At 43.9% G+C, this 17,349-nt stretch overlaps 1 protein-coding gene across 10 annotated transcripts in view; it reads left to right on the forward strand.

Annotated features, from left to right (window-relative positions):
* Positions 1-17,349, forward strand: part of LOC117264970 (receptor-type tyrosine-protein phosphatase mu-like) — a 259,756-nt gene that overhangs the window by 93,802 nt on the left and 148,605 nt on the right. For all 10 annotated transcript variants that reach the window (XM_078162819.1, XM_078162810.1, XM_078162815.1 and 7 more), the window contains exons 5-9: positions 2,379-2,457; positions 3,079-3,194; positions 7,217-7,391; positions 13,588-13,700; positions 14,429-14,609. In XM_078162819.1, coding sequence (XP_078018945.1) covers positions 2,379-2,457; positions 3,079-3,194; positions 7,217-7,391; positions 13,588-13,700; positions 14,429-14,609 — 664 coding nt within the window. The remainder of the gene's footprint in view (positions 1-2,378; positions 2,458-3,078; positions 3,195-7,216; positions 7,392-13,587; positions 13,701-14,428; positions 14,610-17,349) is intronic.

A 17,349-nucleotide genomic window follows, 5' to 3' on the forward strand; every position in this document is an offset into this window, starting at 1 on the left:
TGAGAACAGTTTTGCACAAATGTCTGCTTGGACTCTGCAATGAACTCATTAGAATTTGGTGGTCAAAGGTCAGTGCAACCTCACAAAACTCAAGAATTCATACACTAATTATGACCAAACTTTACACAAATGTCTAATAGTGTGTGACACTCCTGTGCCAGGAGTCACTGACGTGTGGAGACTATCAGAGACACTGGACAGGTGGGCGGAGTCATGCAACCATGGGGTGGACTGGTGGGCGGAGCCATACAACAACAGGGTGGACTGTGGGCGGAGCCATACAACCACAGGGTGGGCTGGTGGGAGGAGTCATACAACCACAGGGTGGACTGGTGGGCGGAGTCATACAACCACAGGGTGGACTGGTGGGCGGAGTCATACAACCACATGGTGGGCTGGTGGGAGGAGTCATACAACCACAGGGTGGACTGGTGGGCGGAGTCATACAACCACAGGGTGGACTGGTGGGCGGAGTCATACAACCACAGGGTGGGCTGGTGGGAGGAGTCATACAACCACAGGGTGGACTGGTGGGCGGAGTCACAACCACAGGGTGGACTGGTGGGCGGAGCCATACAACCACAGGGTGGGCTGGTGGGCGGAGTCACAACCACAGGGTGGACTGGTGGGAGGAGCCATACAACCACAGGGTGGGCTGGTGGGAGGAGTCACAACCACAGGGTGGACTGGTGGGAGGAGTCATACAACCACAGGGTGGACTGGTGGGAGGAGTCATACAACCACGGGCCAATTGTGTGCATTATTGTACAGTGTGATGAAAACAGTTTCCTGTCTGATACGACTTGGTTTGTCTGAGCGACGATCACAGTTTGAAGACAAATATTTGTCTTCAGCAGGGTCTCACTGCCGTCACCACAGAAGAAGAGAGACTGATTCAGTACAGCCAATCACACACACACACACATGCACACACACACACACACACACACCCACAGTGTTGTGGGTTGTGAACAGGCTGCAATTACAAGCATCCCATCATCACAGCAGGCTACACTAATTAGCTGCATCGCCACGGCAAAGACAGATTCACCTCGTTAGAGTGAGGAGTTAATGAGAGAGAAACAGCGAAGGAGAGAAGCAAAGGAAGAAGGAAGGAAGGAAGTGAATGAGAGAAGAAGAATGGAGGGAAGAGGAGTCAGAGCTGAGAGCAAGGAGGAGGATGCAGGGAGGAGGACTTCCTGTTTCTGGGCGCCAACAGGAAGTGCGTGCCGCCGGTGTCTGTGGTGATAACACTGTGGAATGCGCACACACACATATACACACACACACACACACACACACACACACACAGCCCTTGTGAGGTCAGCTGATCATCTGTAGAGGGCGTCAGGAGTTCAGAATGATTTAAAACACATCTTATAGTTAATCGACGTGAGGAGCGCAGCCAGAATGAAATCTGTTCAGACTGTTTTTGGACCGCCGTGATGTCAGAACAGGAAACAGGAACAAAAAGAGGCCACAGACACACACGAGGAGAGGAGAGCAGATGTTTAACTGACATTTAGTGTGAGGACTGGATAAAGAGTCATCTGGAGGAAACGACACTTCTCAATGATTCTCTGAGATGATGACAGACGGAGCAAACCAATCACAAGGACGAGTTTCCTTTTCATGAAGACGTGCATGGTGTTCAGTCAGGGCTCTCGCCCAACCAGCTTGCCCATTGGGGGGGGGGGGGGGGGGTAACGTCCCTTTCACACCGCAAAAAGAACCCTGCACAAGTAACATCCGTTTTCTTTTCTTGTGGTTATTGGGAAGGTAATAATCAGCATTCTCTCTCAGGTCACATGACTCTGCAGCAGCCACATTATCAGCTCCGCCCCCATCAGCAGGGATGACAACACAACAGCTGGGTGGACACGCTCTTTTTTAGCCCCTCTGCTGGTGAGATGCAACGACAGGTCGCCATAAAATACGACCTGTCTCTGTCCAACCGGCGCTCAAGTATCGTTCTAAATTTAGTCTGCAGTGGTTTTGAAGTGAGACGGACAGAGTCAACAACTGTGAAGTTTTCACCAGCCTTCATGCTGCTTTCTACTGATTACTGACCTGTTTTCCCGCCTGTCTGCGACACTGAATGTGGCACACAGTAAAAACACACACAGAAAAACAACCTGCATACAGACACTAATCCCTGTGTAAAAGGGGGTGGAACTGGATCAAATGGAAACAATGAAACAACATCAACCATGGCTCACATATGCAGGCGTGAAAACGATCTCAGGTGTGATCATAAGTTGGTACAAGCCAGTTTTTAGACTCATCAGCACCTTCTGGGACCAACAATAGTAATACTCCTGTTACTCCTGCTGTTGCTGCCATCAGTGAGGCTGATGGTCATGTGATCTGTGTGTCAGGTGGTGTTCGAGGCGGTCAGCACCGGTCAGAGAGGAGTTCTAGCCATCAAGGACATCACACTGCAGGGACACCAGTGCAGTAAGTACACACAGACCCAGGCCCCGCCCCTTGTAGAACAGGCTCCGAATTGGTTAACGAGGTTTGGCTGCTTAATTGGATAACGATGTTAAAAGTTGAACTGGCATCGTAGAATCAAGGTCAGTTTGTGTGTGTGTGTGTGTGTGTGTGCGTGTGTGGAGACAGGGGAGCTCATTAAAATATAAATTGATTAGCATGGACTTTGATCCATCCGTCTGTTTATGTACCTGCCCGTCTGAAGACCCACATTTTTGATGTTGCTTTGTTATGTGAGCACCGCACACACACACACACACACACACACACACACACTCGACTGTTAGTGTGTGTTAAATCTCCAGTAAACATCCTTGACCTGAACTTTTTCTCGCTGCCTGTTTTTACCTCAACACTGTCCAATAAAGTGATTGAAACACACACACACACACACACACACACACACACACACACACACACACACACACACATCCTCCACGGTCCATTTTCTGATTGGTTCTGTGAGATTTTTGCTTCCTGGCTCATGAGATCAGTAGAAAAGGTTAGCCGTTGCAGAGGTGATATGAGCCAGGTGATGATGTCATCAGTGTGTGACCTCTGAACCTTTCTGTTGTGTGTCCTCAGTGAGCACGCCTCACTTCCTGCACATCAAAGGCGTGGAGGTGAACGCAGGACAGACGGCAACGTTTCACTGCACCGTCAATGGCCGACCGCAGAGCAACCTGCTGCTATACCTGCAGGTACCCATCATCTATACACATCTATGCTCATCTATACTCATCTATACCCATCTTTACCCATATTCACCCATCTTTACCCATCTATACTCATCTATATTCATCTTTACCATCTATACTCATCTATGTTAATCTTTACCCATCTTTACCCATCTATACTCATCTTTACACATCTTGACCCATCTTTACCCATCTATACTCATCTATATTCATCTTTACCCATCTTTACCCATCTATGTTAATCTTTACCCATCTTTACCCATCTATACTCATCTATACTCATCTTTACACATCTTGACCCATCTTTACCCATCTATACTCATCTATACTCATCTTTACCCATCTTTACCCATCTATACTCATCTATACTCATCTTGACCCATCTTTACCCAGCTATAGTCATCTATACTCATCTATACTCATCTTTACCCATCTTTACCCATCTATACTCATCTTTACCCATCTATACTCATCTTTACCCCTCTATACTCAACTATACTCATCTTTACCCATCTATACTCATCTATACTCATCTTTACCCATCTATACTCATCTTTACCCATCTATACTCAACTATACTCATCTTTACCCATCAATACTCATCTTTACCCATCTATACTCAACTGTACTCATCTTTACCCATTGTTACCCATCTATATTCATCTATACTCATCTTTGCCCATCGTTACCCATCTATATTCATCTATACTCATCTTTACCCATCTATACTCATCTTTACCCATCTATACTCATCTATACTCATCTTTACCCATCTATACTCATCTTTACCCATCTTTACCCATCTATACTCATCTTTACCCATCTATACTCAACTGTACTCATCTTTACCCATCTATACTCATCTCTACTCACCTATACTCATCTTTGCCCATTGTTACCCATCTATATTCATCTATACTCATCTTTGCCCATCGTTACCCATCTATATTCATCTATACTCATCTTTACCCATCTATACTCATCTTTACCCATCTATACTCATCTATACTCATCTTTACCCATCTATACTCATCTTTACCCATCTATACTCATCTTTACCCATCTATACTCAACTGTACTCATCTTTACCCATCTATACTCATCTCTACTCACCTATACTCATCTTTGCCCATCGTTACCCATCTATATTCATCTATACTCATCTTTGCCCATCGTTACCCATCTATACTCATCTATACTCATCTTTGCCCATCTATACTCATCTATATTTGTCTTTGCCCATCTATACTCATCTTTACTCATCTTTACCCATCTATACTCATCTATACTCATCTTTGCCCATTGTTACCCATCTATACTCATCTTTACCCATCCATACACATCTTTACTCATCTATACTCATCTATACTCACCCATACTCATCTTTACCCATCCATACTCAACTATACTCATCTTTACCCATCTATACTCATCTATACTCACCTATACTCATATTTGCCCATCGTTACCCATCTATACTCATCTATACTCATCTTTACCCATCTATACTCATCTTTACCCATCTATACTCATCTGTACTCATCTATATTCGTCTTTACCCATCTGTACTCATCTTTACTCATCTATACTCAACTATACTCATCTTTACCCATCTATACTCATCTATACTCACTTATACTCATCTATACTCATCTTTACCCATCTATACTCATCTATACTCATCTTTACCATAAGCAAGCCTAACTGAGGGTTGGTACAGGGCAAGCCTGAGCCAGCCCTAACTATAAGCTTTATCAAAGGGGAAAGTCTTAAGTCTAGTCTTAAATGTGGAGACGGTGTCTGCCTCCCGGACCGCAACAGGAAGATGATTCCACAGGAGAGGAGCCTGATAGCTGAAGGCTCTGGCTCCTGATCTGCTTTTGGAGACTTTAGGAACCACGAGTAACCCTGCGTTCTCAGAGCGCAGTGTTCTGGTGGGATAATATGGCACTATGAGCTCTCTAAGATATGACAGAGCTTGACCATTTAGAGCTTTATAAGTTAACAGTAGGATTTTAAATTCAATTCTGGATTTTACAGGGAGCCAGTGCAGAGAAGCTAAAACAGGAGAAATATGATCTTAGTTCCTGTTAGTACACGTGCTGTTGCATTCTGAATTAGCTGGAGAGTTTTTAAGGACTTACTAGAGCTACCTGATAATAGAGAGTTACAGTAATCCAGCCTAGAGGTAACAAAAGCGTGGACCAATTTTTCTGCATCTTTTCGGGTCAGGATAGGCCTAATTTTCACAATGTTACGCAGATGAGAAAATGCAGTCCGTGAGGTTTGTTTTAAATGAGAATTAAAAGACAAATTTTGATCAAATGTTACTCTGAGGTTTCTTACAGTAGTGCTAGAGGCCAGAGCAATGCCATCTAGAGAAACTATGTCATCAGATAAAGAGTCTCTGAGTTGTTTGGGGCCAAGAACAATAACTTCAGTTTTGTCTGAATTTAACATCAGGAAATTGGTGCTCATCCAGGTTTTTATATCTTTAAAGCAATTATGAAGTTTAGTTAAAGGACAACTTTGGTATTTTTCAACCTGGGCTCTATTTCCCCATGTGTTTGTGTGTGTATGATTCATGGGTACCACTCGTTCTAAAATTGGTTCCGTATTGAGGCGCAAAACAAGCTAAAACAGTAACGGGGGCAAATGCATCCCGTATAAAAGTGCTTTTTTTCGCCACTGACCGGTTCAGATCACCAGTGCTGTCTCTGTAGATAGCATATGGTAGCGGCCCTGGGGCAGTGGTGACTGTGAATGAGTGGAGTCAGCTGTCAGTCAGTGTTGGAGCAGAGAGGCGGAGGGCGGCCCCGCTTGGTACTGTAAGTGAGTATGTGTGTGTGAAGTGTGTGTTACGCTAGAAGAGTCAGAGGACGGAGTCTTTTACGTGCTACCCCCTGGAGTGTTACCGGAGTTTCTGGAGTGCTCAAATAAATGGGCCTTTTTTCCCGAACGCAAGAACAGGATGTTGCGCAACACCCTGTACAGCTTTCATAGGCTGCCTTTGTCGGACGGCGAGATGCTGAAGTTGTGGCTAGTTGTGCTACAAATGGATGCTAACACTCCTGTCCAGACACTGCGCCTTGCAGACCATCGGGTCTGTAGTGTTCACTTCTCCCAAGATGACTACTGCCAGCCGAAGAAGAGAAGACATCCAATCCCGAAACACCTCTTCCTCAAGAAAACGGCTGTCCCACGAGTAGAGAGAGCTACAGACACAGTGGAGCAAAGCTCGTGACATCACACAGCCCAGAGGTAAGAGAAAGGCTAGCATGCTATTTACAGAGATAACACTAGTGTTCTGAACTGGTCAGTGGCGAAAAAACACACACCTCATACACACATACTCACTTACAGTACCGAGCGGGGCCGCCCTCCCCCTCTCTGCTCCAACACTGACTGACAGCTGACTCCACTCATTCACAGTCACCACTGCCCCAGGGCCGCTACCATATGCTATCTACAGAGATAGCACTGGCGATCTGAACTGGTCAGTGGCGAAAAAAAGCACTTTTTGCCCCGTTACCATTTTAGCTCATTTCGCGGCTCAATACTGAACCAATTTTAGAACGAGTGGTACCCATGAATCATACGCACACATACACATGGGGAAATAGAGCCCAGGTTGAAAAATACAGGAGTTGTCCTTTAATTGATTACTTTCTTCTGGCTTCATAGATAAATACAACTGTGTATCATCCGCATAACAATGGAAATTGTAAATAGGATTGGTCCGAGCACAGAACCTTGCGGAACTCCAAAACAAACTTTAGTACGTAAGGATGATTCATTATGAATCAAACTGAAAACAATCAGATAAATAAGATTTAAACCAGCTTAGTGCAGAACCTTTTAGGCCAATTAAGTGTTCCAGTCTCTGCAGCAGAATTTGATGGTCAAGTGGGCAATACTGGTCTATACCCATCTATACTCATTTATACCCTCAATACCCATCTTTACCCAACATTCAGTGTACTCTGTGCAGTGTTACTCTGATGTGTTGTGTTTGTGGTCATCAGGGAATGGGTGGTCGACAGGCGATTGTCAGAGAAACTAAACCAGTGAATTCTCGGCGTTACGTTGCGAGCTTTGATGTGGAGAACACGACCAAGGGAGACTCCGGACGCTATCGCTGCATTGCCCAATCAGAGAGAGGTGTGGGCGTGTCCTCCTACGCTGACCTCACAGTGAAACGTGAGTCCTGTCTTCTCATTTGCCGCTGACCCCTGTAATGTTTATATGTATTTTATTGTTTTCTTTTTATTCTTAGATTTAGGTTTATTTATTTTTTATTTTGTCGTGATGTTTCCGCTCTCTGTTTTAATGACATCACTTTTCATTTGATTTAGAAATTTAAAACATTTTGATTAATCTATAAAACTGCTTCTGAACATGTTGAAGATCTCATTTGTTCCATAGTGTGACCTCCGCAGAGGACACCTGTCTCCACCCGTCTCCACCCGTCTCTGTGTCTCCACATCTGTCTCTGTGTCAACACTTGTCTCTCTGTCTTGACCTGTCTCCACTTGCTCTCTGTCTCCACCTGTCTGTCTCTGTGTCTCTACCCGTCTTGACCTGTCTGTCTCTCTGTCTCCACCTGTCTTGACCTGTCTTTCTCTCTGTCTCCACCTGTCTTGACCTGTCTGTCTCTCTGTCTCCACCTGTCTTGACCTGTCTGTCTCTCTGTCTCCACCCATCATGACCTGTCGGTCTCTCTGTCTCTACCCGTCTTGACCTGTCTGTCTCTCTGTCTCCACCTGTCTTGACCTGTCTGTCTCTGTGTCTCCACCTGTCTTGACCTGTCTTTCTCTCTGTCTCCACCTATCTTGACCTGTCTGTCTCTCTGTCTTCACCCGTCTTGACCTGTCTGTCTCTCTGTCTCCACCCGTCTTGACCTGTCTGTCTCTCTGTCTCCACCTGTCTGTCTCTGTGTCTCCACCTGTCTTGACCTGTCTGTCTCTCTGTCTCCACCTGTCTGTCTCTGTGTCTCTACCCGTCTTGACCTGTCTGTCTCTCTGTCTCCACCTGTCTTGACCTGTCTTTCTCTCTGTCTCCACCTGTCTTGACCTGTCTGTCTCTCTGTCTCCACCCGTCATGACCTGCTGGTCTCTCTGTCTCTACCCGTCTTGACCTGTCTGTCTCCCTGTCTCCACCTGTCTGTCTCTGTGTCTCTTCCCGTCTTGACCTGTCTGTCTCTCTGTCTCCACCTGTCTTGACCTGTCTTTCTCTCTGTCTCCACCTGTCTTGACCTGTCTGTCTCTCTGTCTCCACCTGTCTTGACCTGTCGGTCTCTCTGTCTCCACCTGTCTTGACCTGTCTGTCTCTCTGTCTCCACCCGTCTTGACCTGTCTGTCTCTCTGTCTCCACCTGTCTTGACCTGTCTGTCTCTCTGTCTCCACCCGTCATGACCTGTCTGTCCCTCTGTCTCCACCCGTCATGACCTGCTGGTCTCTCTGTCTCTACCCGTCTTGACCTGTCTGTCTCTCTGTCTCCACCTGTCTTGACCTGTCTGTCTCTCTGTCTCCACCCGTCTTGACCTGTCTGTCTCTCTGTCTCCACCTGTCTTGACCTGTCTGTCTCTCTGTCTCCACCCGTCTTGCCTGTCTGCCTGTCAAGACAGGTGGAGACAGAGTCTCACCTGTCTGTCACCTGTCTGTCTCTGTGTCTCCAACCGTCTTGACCTGTCTGTCTCTGTGTCTCCACCTGTCTGTCTCTGTGTCTCCACCTGTCTCTGTCCTTTAAAGCTGCAGTTTGTTACATTTTTATTTTAATGACTCCGTCGTCAAACTAGGAAGTTTTATTAAAGCTGCACACCTCATTACTGCACCGCGTGTGTGTTACAGTAAGTGTGTGTGTGTGTGTGTGTGTGTGTGTGTGTGTGTGTGTGTGTGAGCCTCATTAGAACCTCCGGTTGTGTAAAAAAGGAGAATCATCGGCGGCGTTTTGTCAAAGAGTGTCTGCGTTTGTGAAGATGAATCACTCCAAAGTAAAAGCCTCCGTTTCCTCCTGTCAGAGTGTTAGCGCGCTAACCCCAGCCACTAACACGCACACACGTGCACGTACACACACGCGCGTGCACACACACACACACACATACACACACACACAGACGCAGGTGCAGAGCGCGTTAATGACGACTCATTATGTGACAGAGCTGTCACTCGTCTCAGAAACATCACTTTCATCTGCGCCTGTTCAGGGAGGATTCTGGGTATTTTCCTTTCCCATCATGCCGATGTGTTGGAGGGGACGGGAGGAACAAAAGTGAAGATCATTATAGAAATTCCTCGTCTCCACGTCTCAACATCACCATCAATACTGATAGTGTATTGATTATTGGCCCAGTAGCAGAGTATAGATTGAATTACTGTCTAACTGATCAGTTTGATCTGGAATCATTTATCTTAGATTCTTATAATCTTCTACACTGAGCTGTACTCAGTCTTCAGGTTTCAGCAGTGGTGGAACGACAATTACTCAAGTCCAGATCCCAGGTAACTGTAATTTACTCGAGTACTTTTTATTTTATTTTCTATTAATTTGTTTATTTTTAAAAATGGGACAGAACATATCAATGAACATTAACAATGTAAATGTTTAAGAGATTGTAGCCAAGCGGCTAATTTCCATCCCTTGTCCCATTGGCAGGTAGGTGTTCAGGGTAAGTTTTCATGCCACATTATACTTTTACTGCATCTCAGAGGCAAATATTATACTGTTTATCATTTATGCAGTATGTACTGAATGCAAAGTTACATACTGAATGCATAATTACATACTGAACGCATGGTTACGTATTGAAAATGCAAAGTTATGTACCGAACGCAAAATTACATACTGAACGCATAGTTACGTACCGAACGCAAAGTTACATACTGAACGCAGAGTTACGTATTGAAAACGCAAAGTTACATACGGAACGTAAAATTACATACTGAACGCATAGTTATGTACTGAACACAAAGTTACATACTGAATGCAAACTTACATATTGAAAATGCAAAGTTACGTACTGAACGCAAAGTAACATACTGAAAGCATAGTTACGTACTGAATGCAAAGTTACTTATTGAAAATGCAAAGTTACGTATTGAAAACGCAAAGTTACATACTGAACGCAAAATTACATACTGAACACATAGTTACGTACTGAACACAAAGTTACATACTGAATGCAAAGTTACGTATTGAAAATGCAAAGTTACGTACTGAACGCAAAGTAACATACTGAAAGCATAGTTACGTACTGAATGCAAAGGTACATATTGAAAATGCAAAGTTACGTACTGAACGCAAAATAAACATACTGAAAGCAAAATTACATACTGAACACAATGTTACGTATTGAAAACACAAAGTTACATACTGAACACATAGTTACGTACTGAACACAAAGTTACAAACTAAATGCAAAGTTACGTACTGAAAGCAAGGTTACGTACTGAACACAAAGTTATGTACTGAATGCAAAGTTAAGTACTAAACCCAAAGTTACATACTGAATGCAAAGTTACGTAGTAAACACAAAATTACATACTGAACGCAAAGTTATGTTTTAAACGCAAAGTTATGTATTGAAAGCAAAGTTACGTACTGAATGCAAAGTTACGTACCTAACCCAAAGTGACATTCGTTTTACAAAGGTATATACTTAACGAGAAGTTACGCACTTAACATGTTACATTCTTAATGCAAAGTTACATTTTTTATACGAAGTATGTACATAATACAAGTTTGTTTTTTTTTTACAAAGTAAAGTAAAGTTCCATACTAAGTACCTAATACTTACCTACTTAACCTGAGTTACGTGGTTAGGAAAGTAAAGTTATGTACTTAACATAGAGTTACATAGTTTAGGTTCAGGTAAGTAAAGTCACATACTTAACGTAGAGTTACGTAGGTTAGGTTTAGGAAAGTATAGTTATGTACTTAACATAGAGTTACATAGGTTAAGTTTAGGATAGTAAAGTTAGATACTTAACGTAGAGTTATGTAGGTTAGGTGTAGGAATGTCTAGAAATGTACTTAACGTAGAGTTACATAGGTTAAGTTTAGGATAGTAAAGTTACATACTTAACGTAGAGTTACATAGTAAGGTTTAGGATAGTAAAGTTACATACTTAGCATAGAATTATGTAGTTAGGATTGCGAAAGTAAAGATACGTACTAACTGTAAAGTTACGTAGGTTAGGTTTAGGATAGTAACCCAACAGGACTCTTTAAGTGTCCTCTTCCTCTTTTCCTCTTAGCACATTGGTCACATGGTTGCAGCCTTTATGATTACGTGGGTTATATACGCATCCTGGGTGTGTTATGTTCCGTAGGTAAAGGTACTAACGGTACATGATAACAGTCTGTGTAATATGAGCAGTGAGACTGTGTAGTCTTGCCACCAGACAATCAGAGATCTCCGCATTCTGATAGTCTGGGGACACTCCTTTCTAAAGTGTGTTTAACACACCGGCGAAAACGGCCAGCAACAAAGCAACGCCTCTTGCATTTTTGAAAAGGACACGCCGTCCTGGAAATGTGCGCTCCCCCTTTTCTCGTCCGCAAGGAAACAAACACACAGAGAGCTTGAAAATGGATGCCGAGAGATTTAACTCCGTTTTATCAAACCTGTGCTCATCCGTGAAGAAAATATTTTTTCCAGTGGATGTCTTAGTTACAACATGATTGAGCTAACTGGAGTAGTTTCATGTCGTATCCGACAACAGGAGGCTTTTAACAGATGACGTCCTGATGTTAGCTTTGCTGCTAGTGTTAGCTGTCCCTGTCAGCTGCAGCCACTGATGCTTTCTAGACATCGTGATTTCCCAAAACTGAATAAATACCACACATAGCAACACAAAACTGCTTTGCTAGCTCAATCATGTTGTAACTAAGATATCCGCTGGAAAAGATATTTTTTTTTACCGTTTAATGAGTTACTGAGTTACAGACACCGCTAACGGCTAACAGGGCTACCTGCTAACGCTTAGCCCAGCTAAACATGCACACAGAAATAGTAATGTTTGTTCAATCATTGTGTTTATAGACTTTACAAACATCGGATTAGTCCATACGGTGATACAGTGATGTGAAAAATGTGATATATAGGCTATATATATATATATATATATATATATATATATATATATATATATATATATATATGTGTGTGTGTAGCTAAAAGCTCTGCTGGTTTTCTACCCGGAAGTATTTGTAAACAACAGGGCGATTCCCTCTAACGTTATAGTCCGGCCGGACGGATGAGTCATGGCCTTGTAAAAGATTATGTTTGTTTCTTTTAGTTGGTGAGAATGTGTCGCGGCAAACGCGACAAACATCCACTAACTTTTACGGCATTTTCTGCGAGCACGGCTGAGCCATTTTGTACCGCTACACGTGTTTCTAGTGGGACTATGTTTACGAGCACAAGAGTTCAGCGAGCCACCGAAGGACCGTCCTGCAGATTTACTATTGGTTCTGCAACGTAGGGAGTTTTTTAAACTCTGAAATTGTATCCGCCCATCTAAACACAAAATCAGGGAGAAAGACATCAGTCTTTAGTTAAGCAAAGCGTCTAAAGACTGACTTGTGAGTCTAGACTGTGTGAGGTCCTCTGTTGATGCAGTGCTGTGCGTCACTTCCTATTGGTGCTGACTTGATGTCATGTGACATGCGCCGGCGTTGCGGCAGCACTGTGTTTTAAGTTTCCTTATTGTGATCATAAAAACAGCTGACAGAAATGTTCCGTCAGTCCTCAGCAGGAGGATTGTGTCTGTCTTTGTTCTAAACACATGTAAACAAACAGATCATGTTGGATGGTTCCCGCGGTAACTGCGAACCGAGGTTCCCTTAAACTGGGTCCTGTTGGTTGGAGAGGAAACACATCACAGTCTGACTGACATCACTCATAACAGAACCAATCGATGCGCTCCGGTGTCTGTGTCGGGTCGATAGCTCCTCTGATCTCTCTGCAAACACACACTCAGTGACAGATGAGGAGGTGTCTGTCAGTCACATGACCCGGCACGTATCCCACAATCCCCGGCGGCTAAACCACTGATTGAACTGTCACTCAAACTGTGTGTGTGTGTTTTATCTCACACACACAGGTGAGTATTAACCTCAACATGTTACATGATAAACAAGCTTCATTACACGCCTATCCTACTTTGTGTGTGTGTGTGTGTGTGTGTGTGTGTGTGTGTGTGTGATGAAGTGGGTCAGGAGGAAGTAGAGCAGCACCACCGGGGATTCTGGGTAATAGAATCCAGGTCTGCCGTGATTTGCCGAAGGTCACAAATAATAATTAACTTGTTAACTCCTTCCTCCCTCGTTAAGACAGATCAGTGAAACCCAATGTGTGTGTGTGTGTGTGTGTGTGTGTGTGTGTGTTCCTCAGAGCCTCCTGTACCCATCGCCCCCCCTCAGCTGATGGCGGTGGGCGCCACCTACCTCTGGATCCAACTCAACGCCAACTCCATCAATGGAGATGGACCGATCATTGAGAGAGAGGTGACTCCTGATGAAACAGTGATCTGATGCTGGTCTATGATGACGTTCTAGCAATGTGTGAGGAGGTTTCTGGTGGCCTCCTGTAGGAGGTTCTAGATGTCTTTGAGGGGGTTCTCGTGCTTCTCAGACAGGTTCTAGTGGTCCTATAGGGATTGTAGGGATATGTTAGGGGGTTCTAGTAGTCCCTTTGGAGGCTGTAGGTGTCTGTGAAAAGATTCAAGTTGTTCTTTAGATGGTTCTTAAGGTCTTTGAGGGGTTTCTTGGGGTCTATGAGGAGATTCTAGTGGTATTTTAGGGGTTGTAGGAATCTGTCAGGAGGTTCTAGTGGTCCTTCTCTAGGGTTTTCTAGTTCCAGGGTTCCTTGAGGAGGTTGCAGTAGTAGGAGTCTCTGAGGGGTTCTCGTGGTCCTTAAGGAATTGCAAGGGTCTGTTAGGGGGTTCTAGTGGGTTCTTATGGTGGGTGTAGGGATTTGTGAGGGGTTTCTAATGGTCCTTAAGGTGACTGTGGGAATCTCTCAGGGGTTCTAGTGGTCCTTTATGGGGGTCTACGGTTCTGTAAGGTGGTTCTAGTGGTCCTCGAGGGGGTTGTAGCGATCTGTGAGGGAGTTCTAGAGGTCTGTGAGGGGGCCGTATTGGTCTTTAAGAGGGTTCTAAAGGTCTGTGAGGGGTTGCAGGATCTGTGTGGAGGTTCTAGGGAGTGCCAATAACAGTTGATCATGTGTTTTTGAGGTGGAGTACCGTACGATGTCGGGCATGTTGATTGACACCACACCTGTCGATAAACCCACCCACAAGATCGGACACCTGGACCCCGATACCGAGTACGAGATCAGCGTGCTGCTGACCAGGCCCCTGGATGGAGGCACGGGAAACCCCGGACCCCCCCTCAGAGCCAGGACCAAGTGTGCAGGTGAGTCAGGTCACATGATCCAAACCTGATGATGACTGTTTAAAATGTCCCTGTACTCCAATGACTGCTAGCAGCTAGCGGCTAACTCTCAGGCTACACTCACACTGAGCTCATTAGGAGGTTAATGGTGGAGTCATTAGCATAGTGTGCAGTGCTAGGCTGCATTAGCACTGAGCTCATCGGGTGGCTAATGGTTAACGGTGAGGTCATTAAGGCAGTGAGCCGGGCTAGGCTTCGTTAGCACCTCGCTCATTAGCTCTTAATGGCTACAGTGTACACATCAGCATAGCATGCTAACTGTTTACCTCATCCATCTCCTGAGTGAACACACACACGCACACACACACACACGCACACACACACACACACACACACACACACACACCTGCAGCAGTGTGTGTGTGTGTGTGTGTGTGTGTGTGTGTGTGCCCTTTGGGTGTAAACTCACAAACAGCATGTGATTAGCAATTAGTGCTCTAATTACACAGGTGCGTTAATGTGGCTGCTGCTGTAGTTTTTCCTTCGCTGTTCATCTGTTTGCTTTTTGTTGATAAAGGTGGAGACATTTTATTTCCTGGTTCTCATATAATTTCAGATCCTTTTCACAGATTTGTGATTCTAGTTTGACCTTTGTTTAGTTTTCATCAGGCTCACAGCTCAGAACATGAACATGTTCCACATACACACAAATACTAATGATCATGATTCTAGAGGTCCTTGTAAAGGTTCCTGAGGTCCTTGATGAGGTCTGAAACCTCCTCTATGAAGTTTAAAAGTTGTTGGTGTTCTAGAGGTCCCTGATTAAATCTTAGAGGTCCTTGAATATGCTTCAGAGGTCCTTGGTGTATTTTGTGAAGTCCTTGATGGAGTTCGCAAGATGCATAATGAGGATAGTTGTGTAATAAGCAATAATAATAATAATAATGATAATAATAATAATAATGATAATAATAATAAGAAATACAGAAAAAAATAAGAAACAGAAAATGAAAATATTCAACACGATGACAGTTTGTTTTTTAAAAACTCTTCCTGCTCCATCGACACTGTTCTGTCATCACATTGTAAATCATTATTTTTTTATGATACTAAATCTAATAAATCTGAGCAGGATTCAGTTTTTACAGAGAATTATTATAGATTTAATAATAATATGGAAATAAAGGAAAATTTCCACCCAAACAGGAAGTCCGATAAGAACCACTGAATTATTCTCCATGTTGAATATGTAGGAACGCTCCTTTGCTCATGCAGCGTTCTGCAGATCTCAGGTCTGTTATTAGAGGAGGAAATAACTGTGTCAGGTTTCAACACGTCCGCCTCTCAGACCTGCTGCTACATGACTGATGTCAACAGCTCGCAGGGCTGTGACCTGTCTCTGGTATGCCCCCCCCCCGCCCCCCCAGCACACAGATTCATATCACACAACAACTGCAGCAGGGACCCTTCAATCAGAGGCATGACAGTTCTGCAGCTTCTAATGGCTCCTCATGAGCTTCTGACTTTATCTGGATTATTTCTGACAGTTGGATCAATAAGCTCAGGCACAAATGACCAATCACATAACTCCTGTGAGACTCAGAAAATACAAGAGTTCAAGAGTTGCTTGGTGAGGTTCTAGAGAAGTGTGTTGATGCTTTATGGACCTGTGAGGAGGGTCTCGGGGTGTTTGCTGTCATTCTTCAGGTTTTTGATGTTCTTAGGTTCCTTGATAAGAGTATTGTGTTCCTTCAGGATGTTGTAATGATGGATGGTTCTAGATCAGGAACCAACATCAGAGTGTCAGTCTGATTGTTCCTTTGTTGTCACCTCCGCCCCTCTGGGACTGTCAGCAGATTAAAACAAATGCTCCTCTGGGATCAACAGCAGGAAACATGGAAAGAAATGTGTGTGTGACTGACAGCCAGCAGAGCACACACACACACACTCTCTCAGTGTGATGATGATGATGATGATGTTCTCTGTGATAACACTCACATTTATTTATTCATTTTACTTCTAATAAATTATAAACCAGCTTCTGTTTGTGTGTGTGTGTGTGTGTGTGTGTGTGTGTGTGTGTGTGTGTTCAATAATAAATCAGCGTGTCCATCAGACAAGCTTTAGGACTTAGAGCTCAGTGAGGCGACTCAGCGTGGCAGCAGATAAACAGGAAGTCACTGTGAGCTGCTTCATGTTTCATCATTTCATTTTGTGCTTTTATATCTGATGATGTCATCACGACCAAAGTTATGATATGATTATTAATGACTGTGGAGCAGATGAAAGGGTGAGTCTTTGTTTTCCTGAACAGACGATGACCAGTTGAACTAAGAAGGTTCAGACATCAGAATATGGTCGAGTTTATTGTTATGACATCATTTAATATTTGTTTTGGAGACAATGGTATTAATATGTTTTAAAGGTGTGTGGTGTGATTTAAGAGAATATGAAGGTCTGGTCACACACAGCGAGGTCGTGAAAGATACAAACGTGTGTGTGTGTGTGTGTGTGTGTTAACATCCATTAAAGTGTGTTTGTCCAGCCTTTTATAAAATATCGGATGAATATTTCACTCTTTTCTCTCTTTTCACCTCAGATTTTTACGCTCTGCTCGTCCGCCAAACCGTCCACTTCTTTTTTTTACTGTCTGACGTTCTGTGGAGCTTTTAGTGATGGAAACTGTGGCTGCTGGTTTCAGACGCTGCTCCTTCTTCTGTCTGCGTGTTACAGTTAACGCACTGAAAACGCTGTGACTCAG

Source organism: Epinephelus lanceolatus, chromosome 20, assembly GCF_041903045.1.
Source record: "Epinephelus lanceolatus isolate andai-2023 chromosome 20, ASM4190304v1, whole genome shotgun sequence".
In the NCBI taxonomy this organism is placed as follows: domain Eukaryota; kingdom Metazoa; phylum Chordata; class Actinopteri; order Perciformes; family Serranidae; genus Epinephelus; species Epinephelus lanceolatus.